Source organism: Saimiri boliviensis, chromosome 6, assembly GCF_048565385.1.
Source record: "Saimiri boliviensis isolate mSaiBol1 chromosome 6, mSaiBol1.pri, whole genome shotgun sequence".
In the NCBI taxonomy this organism is placed as follows: domain Eukaryota; kingdom Metazoa; phylum Chordata; class Mammalia; order Primates; family Cebidae; genus Saimiri; species Saimiri boliviensis.
This window is the reverse complement of record NC_133454.1, coordinates 79,397,548-79,423,941: the sequence shown is the minus strand read 5'-3', so window position 1 is coordinate 79,423,941 and position 26,394 is coordinate 79,397,548. Positions and strand designations below refer to the sequence as shown.

At 39.9% G+C, this 26,394-nt stretch overlaps 1 protein-coding gene and 1 pseudogene across 1 annotated transcript in view; one reads left to right on the top strand and one right to left on the bottom strand.

The window, feature by feature from the left end:
- The window catches only part of SWAP70 (switching B cell complex subunit SWAP70), a 99,151-nt gene that overhangs the window by 47,561 nt on the left and 25,196 nt on the right, over positions 1–26,394 (bottom strand). The window contains exon 2 of the mRNA XM_003919823.4: positions 17,220–17,360. Coding sequence (XP_003919872.1) covers positions 17,220–17,360 — 141 coding nt within the window. The remainder of the gene's footprint in view (positions 1–17,219; positions 17,361–26,394) is intronic.
- Positions 4,953–5,813, top strand: LOC101049093 (small ribosomal subunit protein eS4, X isoform-like; annotated as a pseudogene).

Sequence of the window (26,394 nt, the reverse complement as noted above, 5' to 3'; positions counted from 1 at the left end):
GTTATACTTGGATTTTCAACTGTGTGGGTTCAAGGGCAGACTGTACATTTACAAAGTTCACATGGCTAGTAAATATCAAAACCAAAGTAACTCAAGCTCAGCAGGGTGTGGTGGCTCACACCTATAACTCCAGTGCTTTGGGAGGCTAAGGTGGGAGGACTGCTTGAGTCCAGGAGCTCAAGACCAATCTGGGCAATATAGTGACATCTTATTTCTACAAAAAAAAAAAAATTGTTGGGCCGGGCGCGGTGGCTCAAGACTGTAATTCCAGCACTTTGGGAGGCTGAGGCGGGTGGATCACGAGGTCAAGAGATCGAGACCATCCTGGTCAACATGGTGAAACCCTGTCTCTACTAAAAATACAAAAAATTAGCTGGGCATGGCGGCGCGTGCCTGTAATCCCAGCTACTCAGGAGGCTGAGGCAGGAGACTTGCCTGAACCCAGGAGGCAGAGGTTGCAGTGAGCCTAGATCACGCCATTGCACTCTAGCCTGGGTAACAAGAGCAAAACTCCGTCTCAAAAAAAAAAAAAATTGTTTTTAATTAGCCGAGCATGTTGGCACGTGTCTGTATCCCCAGCTACTCAGAAGACTGAGGCAAGAGGATCACTTGATTCTGGGAGGTGGAGGCTGCAATGAAGGCAAGACCGTGCCACTACACTCCAGCCTGGACAGAGTGAGACTTGGAAAAAAAAAAAAGACTAGCCTGGGCAACATAGTGAGACCCTGTCTCTAAGGAAAAACTTTTTATAATTAATGGGGTATGGTGGTTTGCACCTATAGTCCTAGCTTGTCAGGAAGCTGTGGGAGGATCATTTGGGTCCAGAAATTCAAGGCTGTAGTGAGCTGTGATCATGCCACTGTACAATCCACACTCCACACTCTAGTCTGGATGACAGAGCGTAACTCTGTCTCAAATAAATAAATTAATTAACAAACAAACAAAGCTCAAATGCCAGCTCTTCCCACCATGCCAAACTGCTTGTAGAACTCAGTAAGTGGAGACCATCAATGGGATGAATGCCATCTATGCAGAACATTTCCAAGGCCACCACCACCAACCCTATCTTATCCACATCCCACAAAACACTAAGTGGAAGATATGCCACACAGGGGAAATGACATGTGCACAAAAGCAGATAGCCTTGTTCTGAGAACAAGAAGTGATTCTATGTAGATTGTGTGGTGAATCATAGGGTTCCTGAGGGGAAGTGGCTAGATATACAGCTGGAAAAGCAAACAAAGACCAAATCACAAAGGGCTTCATGATTTTACAAAATAGCCTGTAGGAAAACAGTTCAAGAATTTTAGAACAGAATACATAAAGAACACCTATGATTCAATAACAAAAAAAAAAACAAATAAGTGAATTTTAAAATGGGCAAAGGAATTATTCGACAGGTCTCCAAAAAAATACACAAATGGCCAATAAGCATATGAAAAGATGCTCAACGTCACTTACGATCAGGGAAATACAAATCAAAACACAATGTGATATCACCTCACACCTGTTAGAATGATGGTCACTACCAAAAAACAAGTGTTATTGTTAGGATGTGGAGAAGTCCGAACCTTGTACACTGTTGGTGGGATTGTCAAATGGTGCAGTTGCTATGGAAAACAGTGTGGCAGTTCCTCAAAAAGGTAAAAATAGAACTACCATATGATCTAACAATCCTACTTCTGGATATATATCCAAAAGAATTGAAAACAGGACCTTAATGAGACATTTGCACACACCTACATCCACTATAGCATTATTCACAATAGCCAAGATGTGGAAGCAACCTAAATTTTCATCAAAGGACAAATGGACAAAGAAAATGTGATATACATTGGGTGCAATGTACACTTCTTGGGTGACAGGTGCGCTAAAATCTCAGAAGTTACCACTAAATAACTTATCTATATAACAAAAAACCACCTGTTCGCCCAAAACTATTGAAATTTTTTAAATTAATTTTTTTTTTTTTTTTTTTTTTTTTTGAGACGGAGTTTCACTCTTGTTACCCAGGCTGGAGTGCAATGGAGCAATCTCAGCTCACCGCAACCTCCACCTCCTGGGTTCAGGCAATTCTCCTGCCTCAGCCTCCTGAGTAGCTGGGATTACAGGCACACACAACCATGCCCAGCTAATTTTTTTGTATTTTTAGTAGAGACGGGGTTTCACCATGTTGACCAGGATGGTCTCGATCTCTTGACCTCGTGATCCACCTGCCTCAGCCTCCCAAAGTGCTGGGATTACAGGCTTGAGCCACCGCACCTGGCCCTTTTTTTTTTTTTTTTTTAAAGAAAATGAGGGCTGGGCGCTGTGGTTCACACCTGTAATCCCAGAACTTTGGGAGGTCAAGGCAGGTGGATCACTTGAGGTCAGGAGTTCAAGACCAGCCTGGCCAACACAGTGAAACCTTGTCTCTACAAAAAATACAAAAACTAGCATGGCATGGTGGCAGGCACCTGTAATCACAGCTACTCGGGAGGCTGAGGCAGGAGAGTCACTTGAACCCAGAAGGTGGAGGCTGCAGTGAGCCAAGATCGTGCCACTGTACTCCAGCCTGGGCAACAGAGTGAGACTCTGTCTCAAAAAAAAAAAAAAAAAAGGAAAAAAAGAAAATGTGATATATACATAAAATGGAATATTACTCAGCCTTAAAAAAAGGAAGGAAATCCTGTCATACATTACAATAGGGAAGAACCTTGAGGACACTATGCTAAGTGAAATATGCCAGTCAAAAAAAGTCATATACAGCATGATTCTATTTATAATATGAGGTATCTAACATAATCAAACACATTTTAAAAAAATAGAATGGTGATTGCCAGGGCCAGGGGAGAAGGAAAAAGATATTGTTCAAAGGGAATAGAATTTTAGTTACACAAGATAAAAAAGTTATAAAGATATGTTGTACAACAATGTGCATATGATTAAAAATACTGTACTAGTACTTGGATAACTGTGGTAATTCTAGAAAATAAAATAAAATAATAAAAATAAAAAATAAATAAAAATAAAAATACTGTACTATACCCTTAAAAACTGTTAAGAGGATAAATTTACATTAAATATTTTACCAGTTTTTTTAAGTACAAAATTCATAGTTTTCATAGAAAATAGTGCATAAAGCATTAGTATTCAAGTGCTTTCACACAAGGTATAATGTCAAACAAAATAAGGAAAATTCAATATTGAGTTTCTAGAATTTCATATACCATACACTATACCAAATGGTTTTCAAAGTTCTAAGAACAAGAATAAAGAAATATATGTGAAAGAATCTTGCTAAATAAAAAATACTTCCTTGCTCTAGCATCAATTGGTGTATAGAAAAATTAAAAATAAACAAAAAAAAAAAGAAAAAAATCCTTCCTTCCTGTAGGAGATAGCTAAAAAAAAAAGAAAAATGCTGCAAAATATTCATTAAATTATATGATGTACTGACCATATACACAGCTATAACAAGAAAAAAACAGCATGAGTAAAAATAAAAGAGAAAAAAAACAGCATGAGTAAAAATAAAAAAATAAAAACAGCATCAGTTCTTTACATGCTAATATAAAACAATCACCAAGATATGACGTGAAGGTACACGACATAGAAGAATTATACAATATCCAGTGAAAAAACACAAGTCACAAAAGACTAAATAGAGCATGATCCTACTTTTATGTCTCCAGAGCAAAAATTAATCATACATTAGATATAATTAAAACTTTGTTCTAGTGTGAGAGGAAAATGCACATAAAATTCAGAATGGTGGCTTCCACTTGGGAGGAGGCAGGGAAATGAAAAAAGAGAACAGCAAAGAGGTTGAGGCAACAATATTAGTGATGTGTTTCCCACGATGAGTGGTAGGTTCATGGAAGTTCATTTTATTACGTTTTGTAATTGTCATACATATATTCTTTTGTATATATCATATTATAAAATAAACAAAAAGACAAACTGGGGGGAAAAACAAATGCTGATCAGTATATACAGAATGCAACCATTTGTGTACAAAATCAAAGGAACAGATCATCTTTGCTGTTTGTATAAAGTGTAGCAATGTCCACGTTAACGTGTCTTTGAGCTGAACTGCTGCTCAAGACTCTTATTCTAGATCCTGTCTTTCACTATCCAGGTCAGTCAGCAACTGATAGGGGAGGGGGTGGTGTCCCACATAAAATGAGACATACATCGTCTCTAAGGAGTTTCTAGTGCAAGGAGGAAGACAGACTAACAGTTATGTGCAAATGCTCCAATAAAGGGAAGTACAGGGAACTCTACCATCTAATTCAGCAGGGCACAGTGGTTCACATCTGTAATCTTAGTGCTTTGGGAGGCTAAGGCAGGTGGATGACTTGAGGCCAGGACTTCGAGACCAGCCTGGTCAACATGATAAAACCCTGTCTCTACTAAAAATACAAAAATTAGCCAGGTGTGGAATCTTGCACCTGTAATCTCAGCTATTCAGGAGGCTGAGGCAAGAGAATCACCTGAACCCAGGAGGTGGAGGTTGCAGTGAGCTGAGATCACACCATTGCACTCTAGCCTGGGTAACACACAGAGACTGTCTCAAAAAAAAAAAGAAGGAAGAAAAATTTTGTTAAAAAAAAAGAGAGAAGGCTGGGCATGTTGGCTCACGCCTGTAATCCAGCACTTTGGGAGGCCGAGACGGATGGATCACAAGGTCAAGAGATCAAGACCATCCTGGTCAACACGGTGAAACCCCATCTCTACTAAAAATACAAAAATTAGCTGGGCATGGTGGTGCACGCCTGTAGTCCCAGCTACTCGGGAGGCTGAGGCAAGAGAATTGCTTGAACCCAGGAGGCTGAGGTTGTGGTGAGATGAGATCGCGCCATTGCACTCCAGCCTGGGTAACAAGAGCAAAACTCCATCTCAAAAAAAAAAAAAAAGAGAGAGAGAGAGAGAGAGAAGACAGAGGTCCTCTTTCCTTGCCTAATGCAGCCATGGCTCATAGTCCCAAGAAGCATCTGAAGTGGGTAGCAGCTCTAAAGCATTGGATGCTGGATAAATTGCCCGGTGTGTTTGCTCCTTGTCCATCCACTAGTCCCCACAAGTTGAGACAGCGTCTCCTCTTCATCATTTTCCTAAGGAACAGACTTCAGTATGGCCTGACAGGAGATGAAGTAAAGAAGATTTGCATGCAGCCATTAATTAAGATTGATGGCAAGGTCCAAACTGATATAACCTACCCTGCTGGATTCATGGATGTCATCAGCATTGACAAAATGGGAGAGAATTTCCATCTGATCTATGATACCAAGGGTCGCTTTGCTGTATGTTATACTACACCTGAAGAGGCCAAGTACAAGTTGTGCAAAGTGAGAAGAATCTTTGTGGGCACAAAAGGAATCTCTCATCTGGTGACTCATGATCCTCACATAATCCACAACCCTGATCCCCTCATTAAGGTGAATGATACCATTCAGATTAATTTTGAGACTGGCAAGATTACTGATTTCATCAAGTTCAACACTGGTAACCCTGGTAAACTGTATATGGTGACTGGAGGTGCTAACCTGGGAAGAATTGGTGTGATCACCAACAGAGCGAGGCACCCTAATCTTTTGATGCAGCTCACGTGAAAGATACCAATGGCAGCAGCTTGCCACTCGACTTTCCAACATTTTTGTTTTTGGCAAGGGCAACAAACCATGGATTTCTCTTCCCTGAGGAAAGGGTATCTGCCTCACCATTGCTGAAGAGAGAGAAAAAAGACCGGTAGCCAAACAGAGCAGTGGGTGAAATGGTTCCTGGGTGACATGTTAGATCTTTGTACGTAATTAAAAATAATGTGGCATGATTAATAGCCAAAAAAAAAAGAATCTAATTCAGATGGTGCAGATGGAGGCTGGGTAAAAATCATGCCTAATTCTACAGAGAAAATAAAAATTATCCAGGTAAAGATAGAAGAGAGTCAGGATCTAGGATTTTGCTCTGTCAGTGCTCTATACCCAGGTGCAGAATAGAGATGTCAAAGGGCTGGTTAATTAGGGGTTGTTTTAGGAAGACAGAAAACAAAGTGCAAGGGACTGATTCTTACACCAATCTATCGTTTACTCTTTGCTAATTTTTAAAAGGCTTAAAAATAATAGTGCTTCACATCCACTGGAATTAGTTTAAAAAAAAAAAAAAAAAGGAAGACATGTCCATCAACCAATGAATTGGTAAACAAAATGTAATATATCAATACAATGGAAAATTATGCAGCAATAAGAAAAAGAATGAAGTGGCCGGGCGCGGTGGCTCAAGCTTGTAATCCCAGCACTTTGGGAGGCCGAGGCGGGTGGATCACGAGGTCGAGAGATCGAGACCATCCTGGTCAACATGGTGAAACCCCGTCTCTACTAAAAATACAAAAAAAAATTAGCTGGGCATGGTGGCACGTGCCTGTAATCCCAGCTACTCAGGAGGCTGAGGCAGGAGAATTGCCTGAACCCAGGAGGCGGAGGTTGCGGTGAGCCGAGATCGTGCCATTGCACTCCAGCCTGGGCAACAAGAGCGAAACTCCGTCTCAAAAAAAAAAAAAAAAAGAATGAAGTACTGACACATGCTACAACACAGATGAACCTTGAAAACACTGCATTAAGTGAAAGAAGCAAGACATAAAAGGCCACATATTGTATGACTCCATTAATATGAAATGTTTGGAATAGGCAAACCTGTAAAGACAGAAAGTAGATTAGGGGTTGCCAGGGGATTATGGGGAGGGAAAACTGATACTGACTGCTAATAGGTATAGGATTTCATTTGGGGATAATGAAACTGGATGGGGATGATGGCCACTCAACATAGCAAATACACTCACAACCATTTTACTGTACACTTTAAAATGGTAGGTTTTACGTTGTGTTAATTATATCTCAATGGTTTTATAGTTTCAGAAAACCATTTAAACCAGAGCAAAAGTCCAAGAGCCAAGAAAATGGAGAAAGTAAAATGGTAGGCTCTTCTCATATAACCACATATGTACTTCTAACTGCAAACTCTTTCCTGAGTCCCAGTTCTGTATTTTATTACAGGTCACATGAAATCATGAATTCTTCAAAATCAAAGGCTATATCTTATTCAGCTTTGCATCCCCTCTGCCCGGTTTGCAGTGTTCGTTTGTTCATTCATCCATCCAAATCATTGAGTGTTTATCAGGTACCAGTTACTATGCCAATTGCTGAATAACAGTGAACTAGTCTTTGTCGTCACAGAACTTATACTCTGGAGAGGGAATCAGATACCAAACAATTCAGCAACAACCCAACCACTAGTAAGTGCTATAAAGGAGACGCAAGGCTGCTGTGGAAAACACATTATAGGAGAGCTGGTTAGCTCGGAGAAGGGTGGGTGCTACTGGTGAAACCTCCCTGAGGAAGTGCCAATCAAGTTCAGAGCTAAAGGATGAACAAAAATTTGCTGCATTTTATGGGCAGAGTTGGCCTTACAGCACAGGAAGCAGCATGTCTGAAGGCTCTGAGGCAGGAAGGGTCTTGGTAATCTGAGGAACAGAGAGAAGGGCAATGTGGTTGCATTAAAGTGAACAACTGACATGTCCAACAACTGATTAACTGAATATGTAAACAAAACATGGTACATCCATAATGGAATGTTATTCAGCCATAAATGGAATGAAGTATTATATTATACAACATCGATGAACCTTGAAAACATTATGCTAAGTGAAAGAAGCCAGATACAAAAGACTGGCTATTATATGATTCCATTAATATTATATGTCCAGAATAGACAAACATATACAGACAGAAAGTAGATTTTCACTTGCCTAGAACTATAGGGGAGAGGGGGTGATTGCTAAATTAGTATGAGATTTTGGGGGAGGCAGTGAGATGAAAATATTCTAAAATCAATTGTAATGGTTATTGTGAATAAACCATTAAATGGTACATGTTAAACAGACTAATTGTATGGTATGTGATTTATATCGCAATAAAACTGCTATTTCAAAAAAACAATATATCTATACAGTACATGACTCATATTGTTGGCCAAAGTATTCAGCAGTATAAAGTCATTCATGTTTCTCAGCATGATATCCCTTTATTTACTCAAAAGTTTATAGTCCTCTATAGCTTCACAAATATAATGAAAATGTAGAGTCCAACTTGGTCATTGCAGCAAATTAAAACTATATTATTTTCATTCAGGCATAGCGGCTTATACCTATAATCCCAGCACTTTGGGAGGACAAGGCAAGAGGATCACTTGAGTCCAGGAGATCAGGACCAGCCTGGATGACATGGTGAGACCTCTATAAAAAAAAGTTAAAAATTAGCTAGGCATGGTGGTACACACCTGTAATTCCAGCTACTACCCAAGCTACTTGGGAAACTAAGGTGGGAGGATCTCTAGAGACTAGCAGGGGAAGGTTGTAGTGAACCGTGATCATGTCACTGCACTCCAGCCTGGGCAACAGAGCAAGACCCTATCTCAGAAAACAAAAAAACAAAACAAAACAAAACCCACACTATATAACTTTCAAACAACAATGAAAGAAAAAAATAACACAGGCTAAAGGGCAATAAAAAAAGATCACATAAGAGTACAGGTTTGGGTGTTTAAGAGCAGTACTACTTCCTATTAAATGATGTTGGCACACATCTGAAGTGCTTTGAGCACTGACGGGATAGTCATTTAATTAAAAGAAGGAACTTGAGATTACACTTTACACAAGAATTATAAGTGACATATGAACAACAAGAAAGTACACCAAGGGGGGAAAAGCATAAATGTTAGACTAGAAAAACGGAATGCACAAGCTGCCAGACGCTAGAGGAGAGACATATACCGAACTGAAATGTTAGTCTGTTTTTCTTCCGTGTATGTTTCCAAAAAATCAGAAAAAAAAGGTTTCTGTTAGAAAGCACCAGATTCCCCAATTGGAACCTGGCATACTGCCAGTGGATTAATAATTTTAATCATATAGCCCAGACCTAGCCTTAATATGAGAATCAGAGAAAAGAAATGACAATGATTTGGACTAGCAAGCCTAATCAGCCATTAAATCTCATGAAAGAATTAGACTGCCTTAAAAATATGCTGAAGCAAAACTAGTTTTTTATATACTTTATTGGTAGTAAATAGTAGAAGGTAGTAATATGCCACTTTCTTCAATTACTCACTGTCAAATAATCCAGCAATAGATAATAAAAATGTTTCCTAGATGTTTAAATAATTCCATTCCTTTACTAAACAAGCAATGTTTTTTTTCTTACAGACAAGGTCTTTATTGTCCAGGCTGCTCTAGAACTCCTGGGCTCTGGTGATCCTCCTACCTCAGCCTCCCAAAGTGCGGAGATTAGGGGCATAACCTACCACACCCAGCCAAGAAGGAATTTTAAAAGTTAACACTTGGAACGAAAAAATACTTGGTAAAGGAACAACAGATAGATTAATCATTTGAAGTCTCAGGAAAGCTGAAAATTAATTCTATCGATGTAAAAGAACAAAGTAAATACAAAAACCAACTGTAAAAATTACTTTTCAGAAAGTTTCAATATAATTTAACTCTTGGTCCCAACCTCCTCAGAATAATTCTCCCAGGCAAAGGCAAAATCCCTAAATCAACCTGGGAAAAAAACTGAAAAAACTGACCAAAATGAATACTAAGGAGCACCACACACTAAGAGAAGAGAATTACCTTAAAACACTTGAGATAGAACAGAAGAAAACTGGGTGAAAGCTGAGCTAGTTTAAGGTAATCAGAATTGCTTTTAAGCAACTACACCCCTCTCTGCCTTCAACCAATATTTCCCCTATGTATCCAAATATTAGACACTGGAAAAAACTTAATTCCTAAAGACAGTAATTAATCCCCCAATAGTACAGTTAGAGAAACGTTGGTGGTGAAGTTAAATAGCTTAGGTCCAAAAATCTACCTACCCCTTATCAGCTAGGCTACCTTAAGCTGTTTCCTCTTTAGTTAATGGGGGATAATTCCAGTTCTACTTCACAGGATTAACACGCATAACAAATGAGACAGTATGTATACATGACAGCATACCTTGCAACTGTTAAATAACTGTTTCATATTTTCTCTGCATAACTGATTATAATCTCTAAGGTTTATGTTAATATTCTTCAGTCACTGTTGGCATTTCTTTTTTCAACCAAGTTTCAAAACAAGGCACTAATCTTTGCTCAATTTAAACTCAAACCATGGAAACCTTGGCTGCTTTACTTGGATTTCAGGACTGGCAAAATTCCACTCCAGGTGGCTAAGCAATAATAAACAAGGGCTCACTGTTTCATCACATCCTCATTCCCTCCGTGAATAAGTTACCATTTAGTGGCTCATTTTGGACTTTTTAAATACTACTATATTTCCTTCCCCTGTTATAAACTTTTAAAACACTGAAATACTAAAACAAAGAACATTTTAAAACTAAATAAATTTCAGTAAGTTCAAAGAATGTCACACCAAAGACAACAAAATGCAGTAGTAGGGTACAGAACTTCAAGATATTAAACCATGTTTCTCTATCCACCGGCCCAGCCCTACACAAATTCTATCACTGAAATAAGAAAAACAAATTCTGGATTTCTGAGAACTTCCCAGTATGTTCTGTAACATTTTAATAACAGACACAATTCTGTTTACTGTCTATAGAGAGACCATATATATATGGCCTCACTGCGTCACCCAGGCTGCAGTGCAGTGGCACAATCATAGCTCACTATCACCTCAAACTCCTAGGCTCAAGTGATCCTCCCACTTCAGTCTCTCGAGTAGTTGGGACTACAGGCATGTGCCACCACACCTGGCTAATTTTTAAATTGTTTCACAGAGACAGGATCTTACTATGTCACCGAGGCTGGTCTTTAACTCCTGGGCTCAAATGACACTCCTACCTCAGCCTCCCAAACCACTAGAATTATAGGCATGAGCCACTGTGCCCAACCAGTGTCTATAATTTTTAACATTATACACATACAAACAGGTCATCAAATATTTGTGTTCTATAGTTTTATTATAAGTATATATGAAATACATTCAGCAAATATTTGACATATTTATATTTACATATAATAAAACTATAGGACACAAATAAGCTACCCAACCAATAAACAGAACAGCAGCAAAAAATCAGCATCATACTGTAACGTGCTGAGACTTTACACATCAATTTCTGTACAATTTAATTATTTTTCATTGAGATATAATTTACATACCATAAAATTCACCCTTTTAAAGTATACAATTCAGTGGTTTTCAATATATTCATAAGGCTTTATCACTAGTTAATTCTAGAACATTTTCATCATCCCAAAAAGAAGCCCAAGACCATTAGTAGTCACTCGCCATTCCTATCTACCCCTCTCCCCAAGAAACAGCTAATCTATTTTGTATCTCTATTTATTTGCCTATTTTGGACATTTCATATAAATAGAATCATACCCTATATGGCTTTTGTGAATTTAATTAAATCTTATATTTTATTATCATGTGGCTTTTCTTCCTTCTTTTCTTCCTAATTAAAGCATGATCATATACCATACAGTAACTATAGCTAATAACAATGTATTAAATACCTAAAAATTGCCAAGAGAGATTTTAAGTATTCCCACCACAAATAAATGATAAGGATGTGAAGTAATGCACGTTACCTAGTTTCACTTCACCATTCCATAATGTATACGTATTTCAAAGCATCATGTTGTATGCCACAAATATATTTTTTGTGAATTGAAACAATAAATACAAAGAAGAGAAAAAAGCATGATCAGGGACAATGTCATCATCTCTGCAAGGGAAATTCTTTAAAAACATGCACTGAGGTTGGACACAACGGCTCATGCCTATAATCCCAACACTTTGGGATGCTGGGGCAGGCAGATCACCTGAGGTCAGGAGTTTCAGACTAGCCTGCCCAATACAGTGAAACTCCATCTCTACTAAAAATAGAAAAATTAGCCAGGTGTGGCAGCACACGCCTGTAGTCCCAGCTACTCAGGAAGGAGGACGGCTTGCACCTGGGAGGCAGAGGCTGCAGTGAGCCAAGATCATAGAAACTCCATTTCAAAAAAAAAACAGGGTGCAGTGGCTCATGCCTGTAATCCCAGAACTTTGGGAGGCCAACTCGGGCAGATCACCTGAGGTCAGGAGTTTTAAAACCAGCCTGGCCAACATGGTAAAACCCCATCTCTACAAAAAAATACAAAAATTAGCCAGGAGTGGTGGCACGCAACTATGATCCCAGCTATTGAGGAGGCTGGGGCAAGAGAATCACTTGAACCCAGGAGGCAGAGAATGTAGTGAGCCAAGATCATGCCACTGTACTCCAGCCTGGGTAACAGAGAGAGACCCGGTCTCAAAAACAACAACAAAAAACAAAAAACCATGCATTGGCCAGGCATGGTGGCTCACATCTGTAATCCCAGTACTGTGGTAAGCCCAGGTGGGAGGATTGCTTGAGGGTAGGAGTGCAAGACCAGTTTGGGCAATGTAGTGAGACCCCGTCTCTATAAAAAAAATGTTAAAACTTATCCAGGTGTGGTGGCACACAACTGTAGTCTTTACTACTCAAGAGGCTGAGACAAGAGGACTACTTTAGCACAGAAGTTCAAGTTTGCAGTGAGCTATGATGTCATTACTGCACCCCAGCCTATGAGGCAGAGCAAGACACTGTCTCAAAAAACATGTATGACACATGAACTACACACACACATATACATACGCATACAAACACACAAAGAAAGATCAGGAAATTGTATTGTGAGGCTGATATGGAATAACAGATACAGATACAAAGATTACCACACAAATGAACATTGTAATTTTTAGAATCTTTGCTGCAAAATTCTTGAAAAATGTCTCTAGGGGTTTCTAAAAGGAATCCTGGCCAGGCCGGTGGTTCACGCCTATAATCCTAGCACTTTGGAAGGCTGAGGCGGGAGGATCACCTGAGGTCAGGAGTTCGAGACCAGTCTGATCAACAGGGTAAAATCCCATCTCTACTAAAAATACAAAAAATAGCTGGGCATGGTGTTGCATGCCTGTATGTAATCCCAGCTACTTGGGAGGCTGAGGTAGGAGAATTTCTTGAGCCCCGGAGGTTAAGGTTGCAATGAGCCAAGATTGCACCATTGCCCTCCAGCCTGAACAAGAGCAATACTCCGTCTTAAAAAAAAAAAAAGAATCCTGATCAACATTTTGGCCTTTTCCAAACTATTAAATTATTATTATAAATGTTAATTACTATACTTTACTATTGTAAAAAGGCACTAAACTATTTTTAAAATTATACATATAAATAGCAATAAAAATCTGAAGCCATAGAAAACCATGTATATAGTTGTGTATTTAGGTTTCATTGAAAAATTGAGCTTTTAAAATTTTTAGTTTATATATCTTTTTGAGACAAGGCCTCACTATGTTGTTCAGGCTAGCCTTGAACTCCTGACTTCAAACAATCCCCCACCTCAGCCTTCGAAAATGCTGGTATTACAGACATAAGCCACTGCGCCCAGCTGCAAATATTTTACTTTTAATTAGAAAGTACTATCATTAGGCCGGGCGCAGTGGCTCAAGCCTGTAATCCCAGCACTTTGGGAGGCCGAGGCGGGTGGATCACGAGGTCGAGAGATCAAGACCATCCTGGTCAACATGGAGAAACCCCGTCTCTACTAAAAATACAAAAAATTAGCTGGGCATGGTGGCGCGCGCCTGTAATCCCAGCTATTCGGGAGGCTGAGGCAGGAGAATTGCCTGAACCCAGGAGGCGGAGGCTGAGGTGAGCCGATCGCGCCATTGCACTCCAGCCTGGGTAACGAGCGAAACTCTGTCTCAAAAAAAAAAAAAGAAAGTACTGTCATTATCATTTTTTGAAAGGCATTATTGAAATATATTTGTTATGAAGAATGGTCTGAGCCAAAAATAATAAAAATTTAAAAATTGGAAGTATACAAAGAAATCTCATGCTTGGTCATATAAATAGACATAAGGAGGAATTCACAAACTTTTGATATAAATAAATGATTACTTTCATCTAAACTAAATGTACATGATACAGAAAAATGACACTAATATATTGTTCAATTTAAAAAATAGGTTGCTTATGCCCTATTGATCACATTTTTTAAAAAAACTTTTTAAAAAAGTTGGCAGAACTGTATGTATAATATGATCCTATACATGTTGAAATAAAATACCATATATTGATTTGAGGGTGTATGTACATGTATGTGTATATTTGCATCTAATTTTTGAATCTACAAAGTCTCTAAACTTTTTTTTTTTTTTTTTTTTTTTTGAGATGGAGTTTTGCTCTTATTACCCAGGCTAAAGTGCAATGGTGCGATCTTGGCTCACCACAGCCTCCGCCTCCTGGGTTCAGGCAATTCTCCTGCCTCAGCCTCCTGAGTAGCTGGAATTACAGGCACACACCACCATGCCCAGCTAATTTTTTGTATTTTTTTAGCAGAGACGGGGTTTCACCGTGTTGACCAGGATGGTCTCGATCTCTTGACCTCGTGATCCACCCGCCTCAGCCTCCCAAAGTGCTGGGATTACAGGTGTGAGCCAACATGCCCGGCTAGTCTCTAAATTATTAACGGTGGTTACTCCAGGAGAATCAAACTACAAAAAAATTAAAGCAATGTTTACTTTTTATTTCACATATTTCTGTATTAATTGCCTAGGTACTACCTTTCGTAACTTTTTCATCACCAATTTTAAAAATTATCTAAATGTATCACCTTTTCTTGCATTAAATTCAACACTTTAGTGAACTGAAATTCAACACTTTAGTGTGTCAATTTGTAATTATCCAATCCAAGGGGAAAACCGAACATGGCCCCAAACACTAATAGGTTGTATTTGGCTTCCAAACACCTCATAGCTTTTCTTAAAGCATCTTTACTCAGAATATAACCCAGAGGAAGCATCTAAGTGGTACCCTGAAAAGTCTGGGATGAGAGTTGGCTGTATAATATCTATATAGTAAAGATAATCATCACTTTTAGCATTCACATGTTACTCGACCACTCCCATGCTTTAACAACCATTGCCCCAGCCTGGGCAATATGGCAAAGCCCTGTGTCTACAAAAAATACAAAAGTGAGCCAGGTGTGGTGGCATACGTCTATAGTCCCAACAACTCAGGAGTCTGAGGTAGGAGGATCACCTGAGCCCAACGAGGACAGAGGCTACAGTGAACTGAGATCACATCACTATACTCCAGCCTGGGTGACAGGGTGAGACCCCTCAAAAAAGAAAAAAAACCACTGTCAGTATATGTGGAACCAGACTTCTTTTTTCTTCTTTTTTTTTTTAAAAAAAAAAGGGGATAAATGTGCAAAAATGTACAGGTTTGTTACATAGGTATATGTGTGCCATGATGGTTTGCTGGACCTACTGATCCATCCTCTAAGTTCCCTCCCCTCACTCCCACCTCCAACAGGCCCTGATATGTGTTGTTCCCCTCTCTGTGTCCATGTGCTCTCATTGTTCAACCCCCACTTATGAGTGACAACATGTGGTGTTTGGTTTTCTGTTCCTGTGTAAGTTTGCTGAGGATGATGGCTTCCAGCTTCATCCATGTCCCTGCAAAGGACATGATCTCATTCTTTTTTTTATGGCAGCTTAGTATTCCATGGTGTATACGTACCACATTTTCTTTATCAAGTCTATCACTGATGGGCATTTGGGTTGTTTCCATGTCTTTACTATTGTAAATGGTGCTGCAATAAACATACAAGTGCATGTATCTTTATAGCAGAATGATTTATATCCCTCTGGGTATATGCCCAGTGATGGGATTGCTGGGTCAAATGGCATTTCTGGATCCTTGGGGAATCACCATACTGTCTTCCACAATGGTTGAACTAATCTACATTCCCACCAACAGTATAAAAACTTTCCTATTTCTCCACAGTCTCGCCAGCATCTATTGCTTCCTGGCTTTCTAATAATCACCATTCTGACTGACATGAGATGGTATCTCATTGTGGTTTTGATTTGTATTTCTCTGAAGATCAGTGATGTTGAGATTTTTTTCATATGTTTGCTGGCCATGTGAATGTCTTCTTTTGAGAAGTGTCTGTTCACATCCTTTGCCTACTTTTTGATGGGGTTGTTTTTTTCTTGTAAATTTCTTTTTTTTTTTTTTTTGAGACGGAGTTTCGCTCTCGTTACCCAGGCTGGAGTGCAATGGCGCGATCTCGGCTCACCGCAACCTCCGCCTCCTGGGTTCAGGCAATTCTCCTGCCTCAGCCTCCTGAGTAGCTGGGATTACAGGCATGCGCTACCACGCCCAGCTAGTTTTTTGTATTTTTAGTAGAGACGGGGTTTCACTATGTTGACCAGGATGGTCTCGATCTCTCGACCTCGTGATCCACCCGCCTCGGCCTCCCAAAGTGCTGGGATTACAGGCTTGAGCCACCGCGCCCGGCCTTCTTGTAAATTTCTTTAAGTTCCTTGTAAATTCTGGATATTAGACCAGATTTTTTTTTTCCACTCTGTTGCCCAGGCTGGAGTGCAGTGGTACCATTTCAGCTCACCGCAACCTCCGGCTTCCAGGATCAAGCAATTCTCTGTCTCAGCCTCCTGAATAGCTGGATTACAGGCACCTGAATAGCTGGATTACAGGCACCCGTCACCAAGCCTGCCTAATTTAGGTTTTTTTTTTTCTTTTGAGATGGAGTCTCTCTCTGTCATCCAGGCTGCTGAAGTGCATTGGCATGATCTTGGCTCACTGCAACCTCCATCTCCCGGGTCAAGCGATTCTCCTGCCTCAGCCTCCCAAGTAGCTGGGACTACAGGCCGCACCACCACGCCTGGCTAATTTCTTCTTTTTTGTATTTTTAGTAGAGACAGGGTTTTGGCATGTTAGCCAGGATGGTCTCGATCTCCTGACCTCGTGATCCGCCTGCCTCCCAAAGTGCTGGGATTACAGGCGTGAGCCACTGTGCCTGGTTTTATTTTTTAAAGCATCCTGAGAGAGCGCAGGTACAGATTAACACAAAACACAGTTCTTAATTTCAAAGAATGAACCAAGTTGGAAAAATATTAAACCAAATTTTAGAAGACAGTAGAGGAGAGAAGAATAGGAAGCACTGTTAGTCTCTCATTCTTTCTTCCTTTCCGATTTATCTAATGATTCTTTCTATCTCAACTTGTTAGTGAACTCACCAACAGGTTTTTGAGCCCACTTGAAACATGCAAACCAAACAATGGGGCACCCTAAAAAAGGTTAGAATCATACCTTTTCCAAAATGAACTTGTTTAAATAAGGCATGTAGCCCTGGTTGGACACTGGCCCCTCATCATCATCCCTGAAGTGTTCTTCAAGGGCAACCGGGTCATGAGGAACCTTCAGCACCGTGCACAGGTTATGGGAAAGGACCTGCGGGGGAAAAGAAAATCGTTTAAAGGCTCCCACTAACCAGCATATGACACCTTCACCATGAATACAACATGCTGCTCCCTGACCCGGGTAGAGAAAGATGGAAAATAAACTAGCAAAAACAGGGTGAGGGCTGCTCAGCTGCCACCCGCTACTTGTCACCTGTTATCCTTTCTCATTCCTTCCCAGTTTTGGTTCACTTAGAACTAGTCTCTATTACATGCCTACTATGAGCCAGGCTCCATGCAAGATCTGTGGTCTTGGATCTGCCCACATCAGAAACAAAAGTAGGGGGAAAAGTAACAGAATGTGTTCAGAATTAAACTTTTTGCCAAGTAGAGCAGGGTCAGCCAATTAAAGCTGTTTAGAGAAAGAACCTGGTACTGGGTGGCTGCAGCCAGGGGTTCTGAACAAGAAGGCTGATCTGGGCAAGTCATAAGCTCTTCAGGCTTTAGTTTTCTCATTTATTCAATAGAAAGGGCCAATTATTATACAAATATACCAAATATTAATTAGGAATCTCTAAGTATCTAAATATCTCTAAAATTCTATGACTAGGCTAAATTTCAGCATGAGTGTAAAAGAATATAAATATAAAAAGAAAAAGAAATCAAGGGCCTGGATTAAAAATAGCAAAAAATTAGCCAGGCGCGGTGGCTCAAGCCTGTAATCCCAGCACTTTGGGAGGCCGAGGCGGGTGGATCACAAGGTCAAGAGATCGAGACCATCCTGGTCAACAAGGTGAAACCCCGTCTCTACTAAAAATACAAAAAATTAGCTGGGCATGGTGGTGCGTGCCTGTAATCCCAGCTCCTCAGGAGGCTGAGGCAGAATTGCCTGAACCCAGGAGGCGGAGGTTGCGGTGAGCCGAGATCGTGCCATTGCACTCCAGCCTGGGTAACAAGAGCAAAAACTCCGTCTAAAAAAAAAAAAAAAGCAAAAAATTTAATAGCAATAGGAGTCACCAATATGGTTAAAAATATTTTATAGAAAACTTGCCTTCCATAGCATAAATACATATAAAGGGCTACTGATCTTGCAATAACCTAAGTGCACACTTCAGTGTCTAGGTACAGTAGTTGAATTAGTAGTCTGAGCTACCTTAGTACCAATCTTATTTTACATTGAATGAAAATTTAAATATAGAACTTAAGCCCCTTCCATTTCATTTGTGCTTTCTGAACAGGTCAAATTACATGGCCAAGGCTGTACTTTCTGCAACAGAGAATCTTCCTAGTTGAACCCCAAGTAAAAATATTCCTTATTTTTCTCAGTTCTAAACATTGAACCTTAAGGAGCCACATTCATCTCAATAAATATTTTCATTTGCATTAAACGAGTCCCTTTTCTGCATACACATATTTCAGTTAGGAGTTTTTATAAGATTAAAAATATTTAATCTATTAAAAATTTGCATATCTTCTTTCTAAAATTGTTTTGTTTCTCAAAGCTTCATTTATGTGAAGATCCTTTTCTACACACTCTACTGGTTTTAAGGAAGTAAGTTAAGGAAGTATATTCACAAATGGTTATAAATGCAGTAATGAAGACTTTTATGAGCCTCTACAAAGCAGGCTGTGTTTCTCAAGCAAACCCTGTGTTTGCCAGTAAAGCACATGAAAAGAGTACGGTGGAGCTTTTACTGAAGAATCTTGTACCACAGTCAGCAAAATTTTAAATAGATATTTTATTTCTATTAGCCTAGTAAAACCTATATACTAAAGATCAATTTCAAGAATATAAAGTGCTTAAAAACTGTAAAGTGCTATAGAAATACAAGTATTAAAGAAATGAAATGCATATTTCTCAGATCAAGTTCAAATATCATTCAGATTTTAAAATCATTTGGAACTTTATCCAAGTAACAATTCCCAATTACTGGTTAAATTATGGTATATCCATAAAACATAAAAACCATGAGAAAGTTTGCTATGTACTGATATTAAAAGATCTCCAACATAAGTTAAGTGAAAAAAAAACAAGGTACCTAAGAATATGTATGCCCTCTTTTGTGTAAAAGAAAAAGGGGGAAGAAAAGAAATTCTGGAGAGATATATAAGAACTAATAACCGTGAAGGGAAGACAAGTTTCATGAGACCAAGATTAGAAAAAGACTTCGCTGCACCTCTTCTTTGTATTAAGTTTTAAAAAAAATAATAACCAACTCAAAAATGTAATACATATTTTAAAAATTAAATATATATATATATATTTTTTTTTAAGTGGCCAGCCTAAGATCACATAGATCAATCTATTTATCTTCATAGTCTGTACTTTTTCTTCTACGTTAACCTGCTCACCAAAGATGAGGTGTAAAAGGAAGACATATTCCACAGCAATGTAGCATGACTAATGGATGAGTGCACTGTAAGGGCAATAAATGAGTTCATAAAAGGAGAAATAGTGTTACAGTGACTTCACAGAGGAAGTAAAATGTAACTTATGGCTTACAGGATAAAAAAGGATAGCTTTAGGATAGGAATAGAGGCAAATAGGAAAATTTCCAGATAGGGAAATAACATGATAAAAGTAGTTGATTAACACAAGGCCCTCAGAAAACAAAAACCATCTCTTCCATACCCACCATGTTCTCTACCTTTCTGTTTCATAGACCCTCCAACCAAAGTCCTGGCAGGGGCCTTGGATGTCATATTGTCATCCTCATCTTATAAATGGTGAATACAGACTCACAGATATCAAATTTGTTTTTCTTGACTAAAGTTACTGAGAAGAACTGAGACTAGAACTCAGGTTTTATAATCTCTGGTCCAGTACTCTCTAGTAATAAACATTATGTCTTCAGTCCTCTAAAGTCAACAACGCACTTTGTACATATAGATGCTAGTTTGATTCAGTGATCCCACTGAAGAAGATTTAGATTTGAACTCGAGACTTCACCCTTGGACAATTAAACAGCACTCTTGTTAAACACAGGGATGACTGAATTCAGTGATAATTTTCTTAACCATCCTTACTTAGTTAAGCAAACTGTGAGGAAGGCAGCACATTATACAAGGCACCTGGAAGAGAACTGCGCTCAATGTCTCTGCATTCTCATCTCAAATGAGGAGTTGGACTTGTTTGTAAAACCCTTAACTGTCAACCCAAAATCATTTCATAATTTGGATAAGAAGTCCATCTTTGTGACACCTTTTTCACTGTTAGTAAGGTCTATAAAAGGGAAGTCTTCTTCAGAAAATATAACAGGCCGGGTATGGTGGCTCATGCCTATAATCCTAGCACTTTAGGAGGCTGAGGCAAGCAGATAGCTAGAGCCCAGAAGCTCAATACCAACCTGGATGACATGGCAAAACCCCATCTCTATAAAAAATACAAAAGCTAGTTGGGTGCGGTGGCACATGCCTGTAGTCCCAGCTACCTGGGAGGCTGAGATGGGAGGCTGAGGTGGGAGATTCACCTGAGCCTGGGGAAGTGGAGGCTGCATTGAGCCATGATCATACCATTGGACTCCAAACATGGCAACAGAGGGAATCCCATCTCAAAAATTGATTAATTATCATAATTGATTAATTATAATATATGTATATACAAAACAAAACTGAATAAACCAACAATGAAAAAGTGTTTCTTTTTTTTTTTTTTTTTTGAGACGGAGTTTCGCTCTTGTTACCCAGGCTGGAGTGCAATGGCGCGATCTCGGCTCACCGCAACCTCCGCCTCCTGGGTTCAGGCAATTCTCCTGCCTCAGCCTCCTGAGGAGCTGGGATTACAGGCACGCACCACCATGCCCAGCTAATTTTTTGTATTTTTAGTAGAGACGGGGTTTCACCATGTTGACCAGGTTGGTCTCGATCTCTCAACCTTGTGATCCACCCGCCTCAGCCTCCCAAAGTGCTGGGATTACAGGCTTGAGCCACTGCGCCCGGCGAAAAAGTGTTTCTAAAAGAGGAAAAAACCTGTGTACTATCTTTAAAACTTTTTACCAGCAACCTTTCTTTAAAGCTTACACCGTATCTCAAGGATTTTTTTTCTTTTTTAACATTTATTTTTATTTTTTAAAAATAGAGATGGGAGCCGGGCGCGGTGGCTCAAGCCTGTAATCCCAGCACTTTGGGAGGCCGAGGCGGGTGGATCACAAGGTCAAGAGATCGAGACCATCCTGGTCAACATGGTGAAACCCCATCTCTACTAAAAATACAAAAATGTAGCTGGGCATGGTGGCACATGCCTGTAATCCGAGCTACTCAGGAGGCTGAGGCAGGAGAATTGCCTGAACCCAGGAGGCGGAGGTTGCGGTGAGCCGAGATCGAGCCATTGCACTCCAGCCTGGGTAACAAGAGCGAAACTCTGTCTCAAAAAAAAAAAAAAAAAATAGAGATGGGAGTCCCACTATGTGTGCCCAGGCTAGTCTCAAACTCCCGGGCTCAAGTGATCCTCCCACCTCAGCCTCTCAAAGTGCCAGGATTATACACATGAGCCCCTATGCCCAGCCTGAAGGGTTTTGTTTGTTCGTTTTTGTTTTTTGAGGCAGAGTCTCACTCTGTCACCCAGGCTGGAATGCAATGGCATGATCTCAGCAACCTCTGCCTCCCAGGTTCAAGTGATCTTCCCACCTCAGCCTTCCAAGTAGCTGAGATTACAGGCACCTGCCACCACACCCAGCTAACTTTTGTATTTTTAGTAGAGATGAAGTTTCATCATGTTGGCCAGACTGGTCTCAAACTTATAACCTCAAGTGAGCCATCCACCTTGGCCTGCCAAAGTACTGAGATTATAGGCATGAACCACCACACTTGGTCAAGATTTTCTTTTTATAGAAACAAAATATACAAGAAATCAAATTTTTTATGGTCGGAATATTAACTAGTAAAAAAAAGTAAAAGCTCCTCCATAAATTTACACAGTAATTTATCCTTTTTCAAGTAGATTCATACCATCTGTTAATTTGTTTTAGCCTCTCCACAGGAAGAGTAGATATTATTGCTATTCTACAGATGAAGAGGCTGAGTCAGAGAGTAGGAGATGTGTCCCAAATCAGAATTTTATGTGTGGTGAAACTGGGATTAGACCCAAGTCTCCCACTCTGGTATCCTTTCCATGCTTTGCTACCTTCCCTCCATTTCTGGAAAAACAGATAGCCCTGCCTATACAAAGATGGACATGCCCGCACGTTGTTTCTAAATTGCACTGATGTACTGGTACTGCCCCACCAGCCCCACCCCATTAGCTCCACAGAGCCCAACAGAGACGACTGGCACTATTCAGCAGAGCCAAGCTAGAGCCAGTGGCACGGAAGTCCATGTACCTAGATGCCTGGGACCATTCTCTCTCTGGGAGCCCTTATCTCCCAGCACCCTTACCCTCTGGGGGAATCTGCTCTAAGAGGCACTAACCCTTTCTCCAGATGAAGAAGCTGAAAAGCAGATTAAGACAAAAGCAATCAGAAAGAGGACTACAAGTTCTTTATTTGTAAAAGGACTGCCCCAAATCACTCTAATCAGGGTGTTTGCAAGTTTCTTGAAAAAGCTGAATTTAGCCCACTTCAAATGCCTGCTCCTCCAAAGGCCATTCTTTCAGCACCCACATAATTGCTAAGCAACTTTGCTCTCATTCCCTTGATTTGAAGAATAAACTATTGTTACCACAATAACAGAAACATATCCATGCCAGAAACCCATCTCTCCAGTTCCCTCATGGCTGTCTGCAGTCGCCTTTGCAGGGCCTCTGCTGATGAGATGACTAATGAAGTGCATGAGCCCTGCTCGTGTGGTCTGTTCCTGTTTTCGGTGGTTTGCTTGCCATTTACCACTTTTAAGCATTTTGCTCCAGCCATCATGAAAATGAAATCAAGGATGGTGAACAGTGTTTTAACACACAAGTATGTAATGAGTAATGTTCACCTTCCTTTCTCCAAAGATGCAGAGATTCTTAAAAGTTCTTTAAAATACGCCCCCCAGTAACACAGTTTCCCTTTACAGGATGTGCGTAATGGGCAAGATTCAGCATTGGAAAAAAAAGTGGGATAGGAATTTCTATTCCAAAAGACTTATCTGAACCAACACAATTATAGACCTCTAATTCATAATGGGCAATCTTTCTTTAAAACATAAAAATTCCTGTCTGACTTATAAAATTTCAAGCTAATGGCAAATTACCAGAAAATTCTTCCTAACAATGAACCAGCATGACCAACTTCCTCCCACAGCTATGCCCTGCCTTAGGAGCATTGTCTACTCTAAGTCCTGCCCATTACCGAATGGACTCATTTTCCCCTTCCAAACGTCTTTTCATCCTGCTTGTCACTGCTTAAGTCTTGCTTGCTTTCTCCTACGTTATTTTTAATCTATCCAGCCTCAAAAATCTCAAAGTCACTGTTGACACTGCTCACAATCCCTAAATGCAATCAATTACCACCCTAGTCATTTACACCACATTGATCTTCAAGTACCGCTAACATCATGTTATCCTCCTGCCTAAAAATCACCAGACGATTACAGAAGTAAAAACTAAGGAAACATGTGAGCTCCATATTTAAGTCACTCCACAGGCCAGCCTGCTTCCTTATTTCTTCCTACTCCTCTGCACCAACCAGACAACTCCAGACAAATAAGCTTACTAACTGTATCCCAGGCAAATCCTGTACCACACCCCTTCTCCCCTGGGCCCTTGCTCAGTTTACCCCCAACTCCTTTCCTACCTAACATAAATGTCATCTCTTTCCGAAGCCTTCATCACCCAAACCAAGATTATCTTTCCTCACTCTGTTTCCCAAGCAGTACCTCTTGTGCCAACTACCACACATGATTTTTCTCTCCTGTAAAACTGTACATTTCTAAAAGGCCCATATCTTACCCATCATTGAATGCCCACAGCACCTAGCATGCTGCCCAGAATCCAGAATCCTTTAATAACTGCTGAGTGAATTATTTCTGAAAATTCCCTTAACACTAAAGCCATGATACTTTAATATTAACAACAATCTTAGAAAATATATTATTTCTATCTCTTTACTTCACAGGTAAAAAGACTGGGCCTGAGATCTGGTCTAAATTATACAATAACTAGCAACAAAGTAGGGACTAGAACTCAAATCTCTTAGCTGTCTGTCCCACAGTGATGCCCTGTGCTGCAAACATTTCCCTTCTGCCTGGTCACATCCTTCAAGACTGGGGGTCATTGATAAATTCTAGGAAATCTTCACTGATTACCACCCTGCACCATGAACTCCTATTCAGCATACAACTATGTTCTGTTTCAGATGCTAATGATATCTCAAATATCTAACTGTAGACCAATAAGGGAGAAAACAAATATTTTCCTTCTGCATCCTTCAGTGACTAGCATAGGGCTAAGGGAAGATTCAGTAAGAGCAGAACACTTACAGACAGATTAAGGAAGAGTAACTCAAAGTCATCTGTTGGAATGTTGTCCACAGAATATATATGCCACTCAACTATAGCATGGATGGCACTGGATTACAGTCTAACTGAACCACGTTTTAAAGGTTATTTTGGATAACTTAACAACTTAGCCCTCTTCAGAAACTAAACAGAAAATACCAGTAAATTTGACCATATAAAAATGCTTATTTAAAAAAAAAAAGAAAGAAACCATAAACAAATGAAAAAGGCAAACGGCTCCAATATTCATATCATTCTTGTAGGCATGAATAGAAAATTCACAAAAGACACTAATCACTAATAAATAGAGGATACCTTCCAAGTTCAGGTGGGACTCCTAGTACCTTTAACTTTTAGATTATACGACTAAGGCATAATGTTGTTTGTTGTGTATTATATTTGGTATAACTTTTCTTACTGTTTCTCTACTAAGAACTCTCTTTAAATGTGGTTTGTTATTCTGAAACTTTTTACAAGGAAACTATACTGGAACAGTTCCAAATTTTACATACTATATAAAGCTGGTCCTCTGAATGGGTTCCTTATTTCTACATGGAATTTCATAGCTTGCAGTATCATGTAACTAAAAATTAAACCCCAGCTTTTACTTCAAAAATATATAAATAAAATAAAATATAGGAAAAGATGCTTACTCTTGTTAGTAATTAAAAGAATGCACTTTAGGCCGGGCGCGGTGGCTCAAGCCTGTAATCCCAGCACTTTGGGAGGCCGAGGCGGGTGGATCACGAGGTCAAGAGATCGAGACCATCCTGGTCAACGTGGTGAAACCCCGTCTCTACTAAAAATACAAAAAATTAGCTGGGCATGGTGGCGCATGCCTGTAATCCCAGCTACTCAGGAGGCTGAGGCAGGAGAATTGCCTGAACCCAGGAGGCAGAGGTTGTGGTGAGCCTAGATCGCGCCATTGCACTTCAGCCTGGGTAACAAGAGCGAAACTCCGTCTTAAAAAAAAAAAAACAGAATGCACATTAAAAGAGCTATTACTTTTTGACTAAGCATTAGTATCTGGTGCTTCAGCAGATATAAGGGAGTAAAGACTGCCAATATCCTTGGTCGGGTGTGGTGGCTCACGCCTGTAATCCTAGCATTTTGGGAGGCTGAGGAGGGCAGATCACCTGAGGTAGGCAGTTTGAGATGAGCCTGACCAACATGGAGAAACCCTGTCTTTACTAAAAATACAAAATTAGCTGGGTATGGTGGCACATGCCTGTAATCCCAGCTATTTGCAAGGCTGAGGCAGGAGAGTTGCTTGAGCCCTGGAGGCAGAGACTGCGGTGAGCAGAGATCACGCCATTGCATTCCAGCCTGGGCAACAAGAGCAAAATTCCATTTCAAAACAAAAAAGACTGCCAACGTCCAGCACTGCAGAAAGTACAGAGCAGGTTTTCTCAACCTCGGTAGTACTGACATTCTGGGCTGAATAATTATTTGTTTGGGGGACAGGGCAGGTAACCTACGCACTGTACAATGTATACTAGTATCCTGGGTTAAAAACATTTAAAACATCTCAAATATCTGTGAATAGGAAATGGTTAAATAAAGCATGATGTATCAACACAATAAAATACTTCACAGTCATCATAAAGGATGGTGTCTATATATATATTCATTGATACAGAAAAGATGACCCTAACATAATGGTTAAGAAAAGA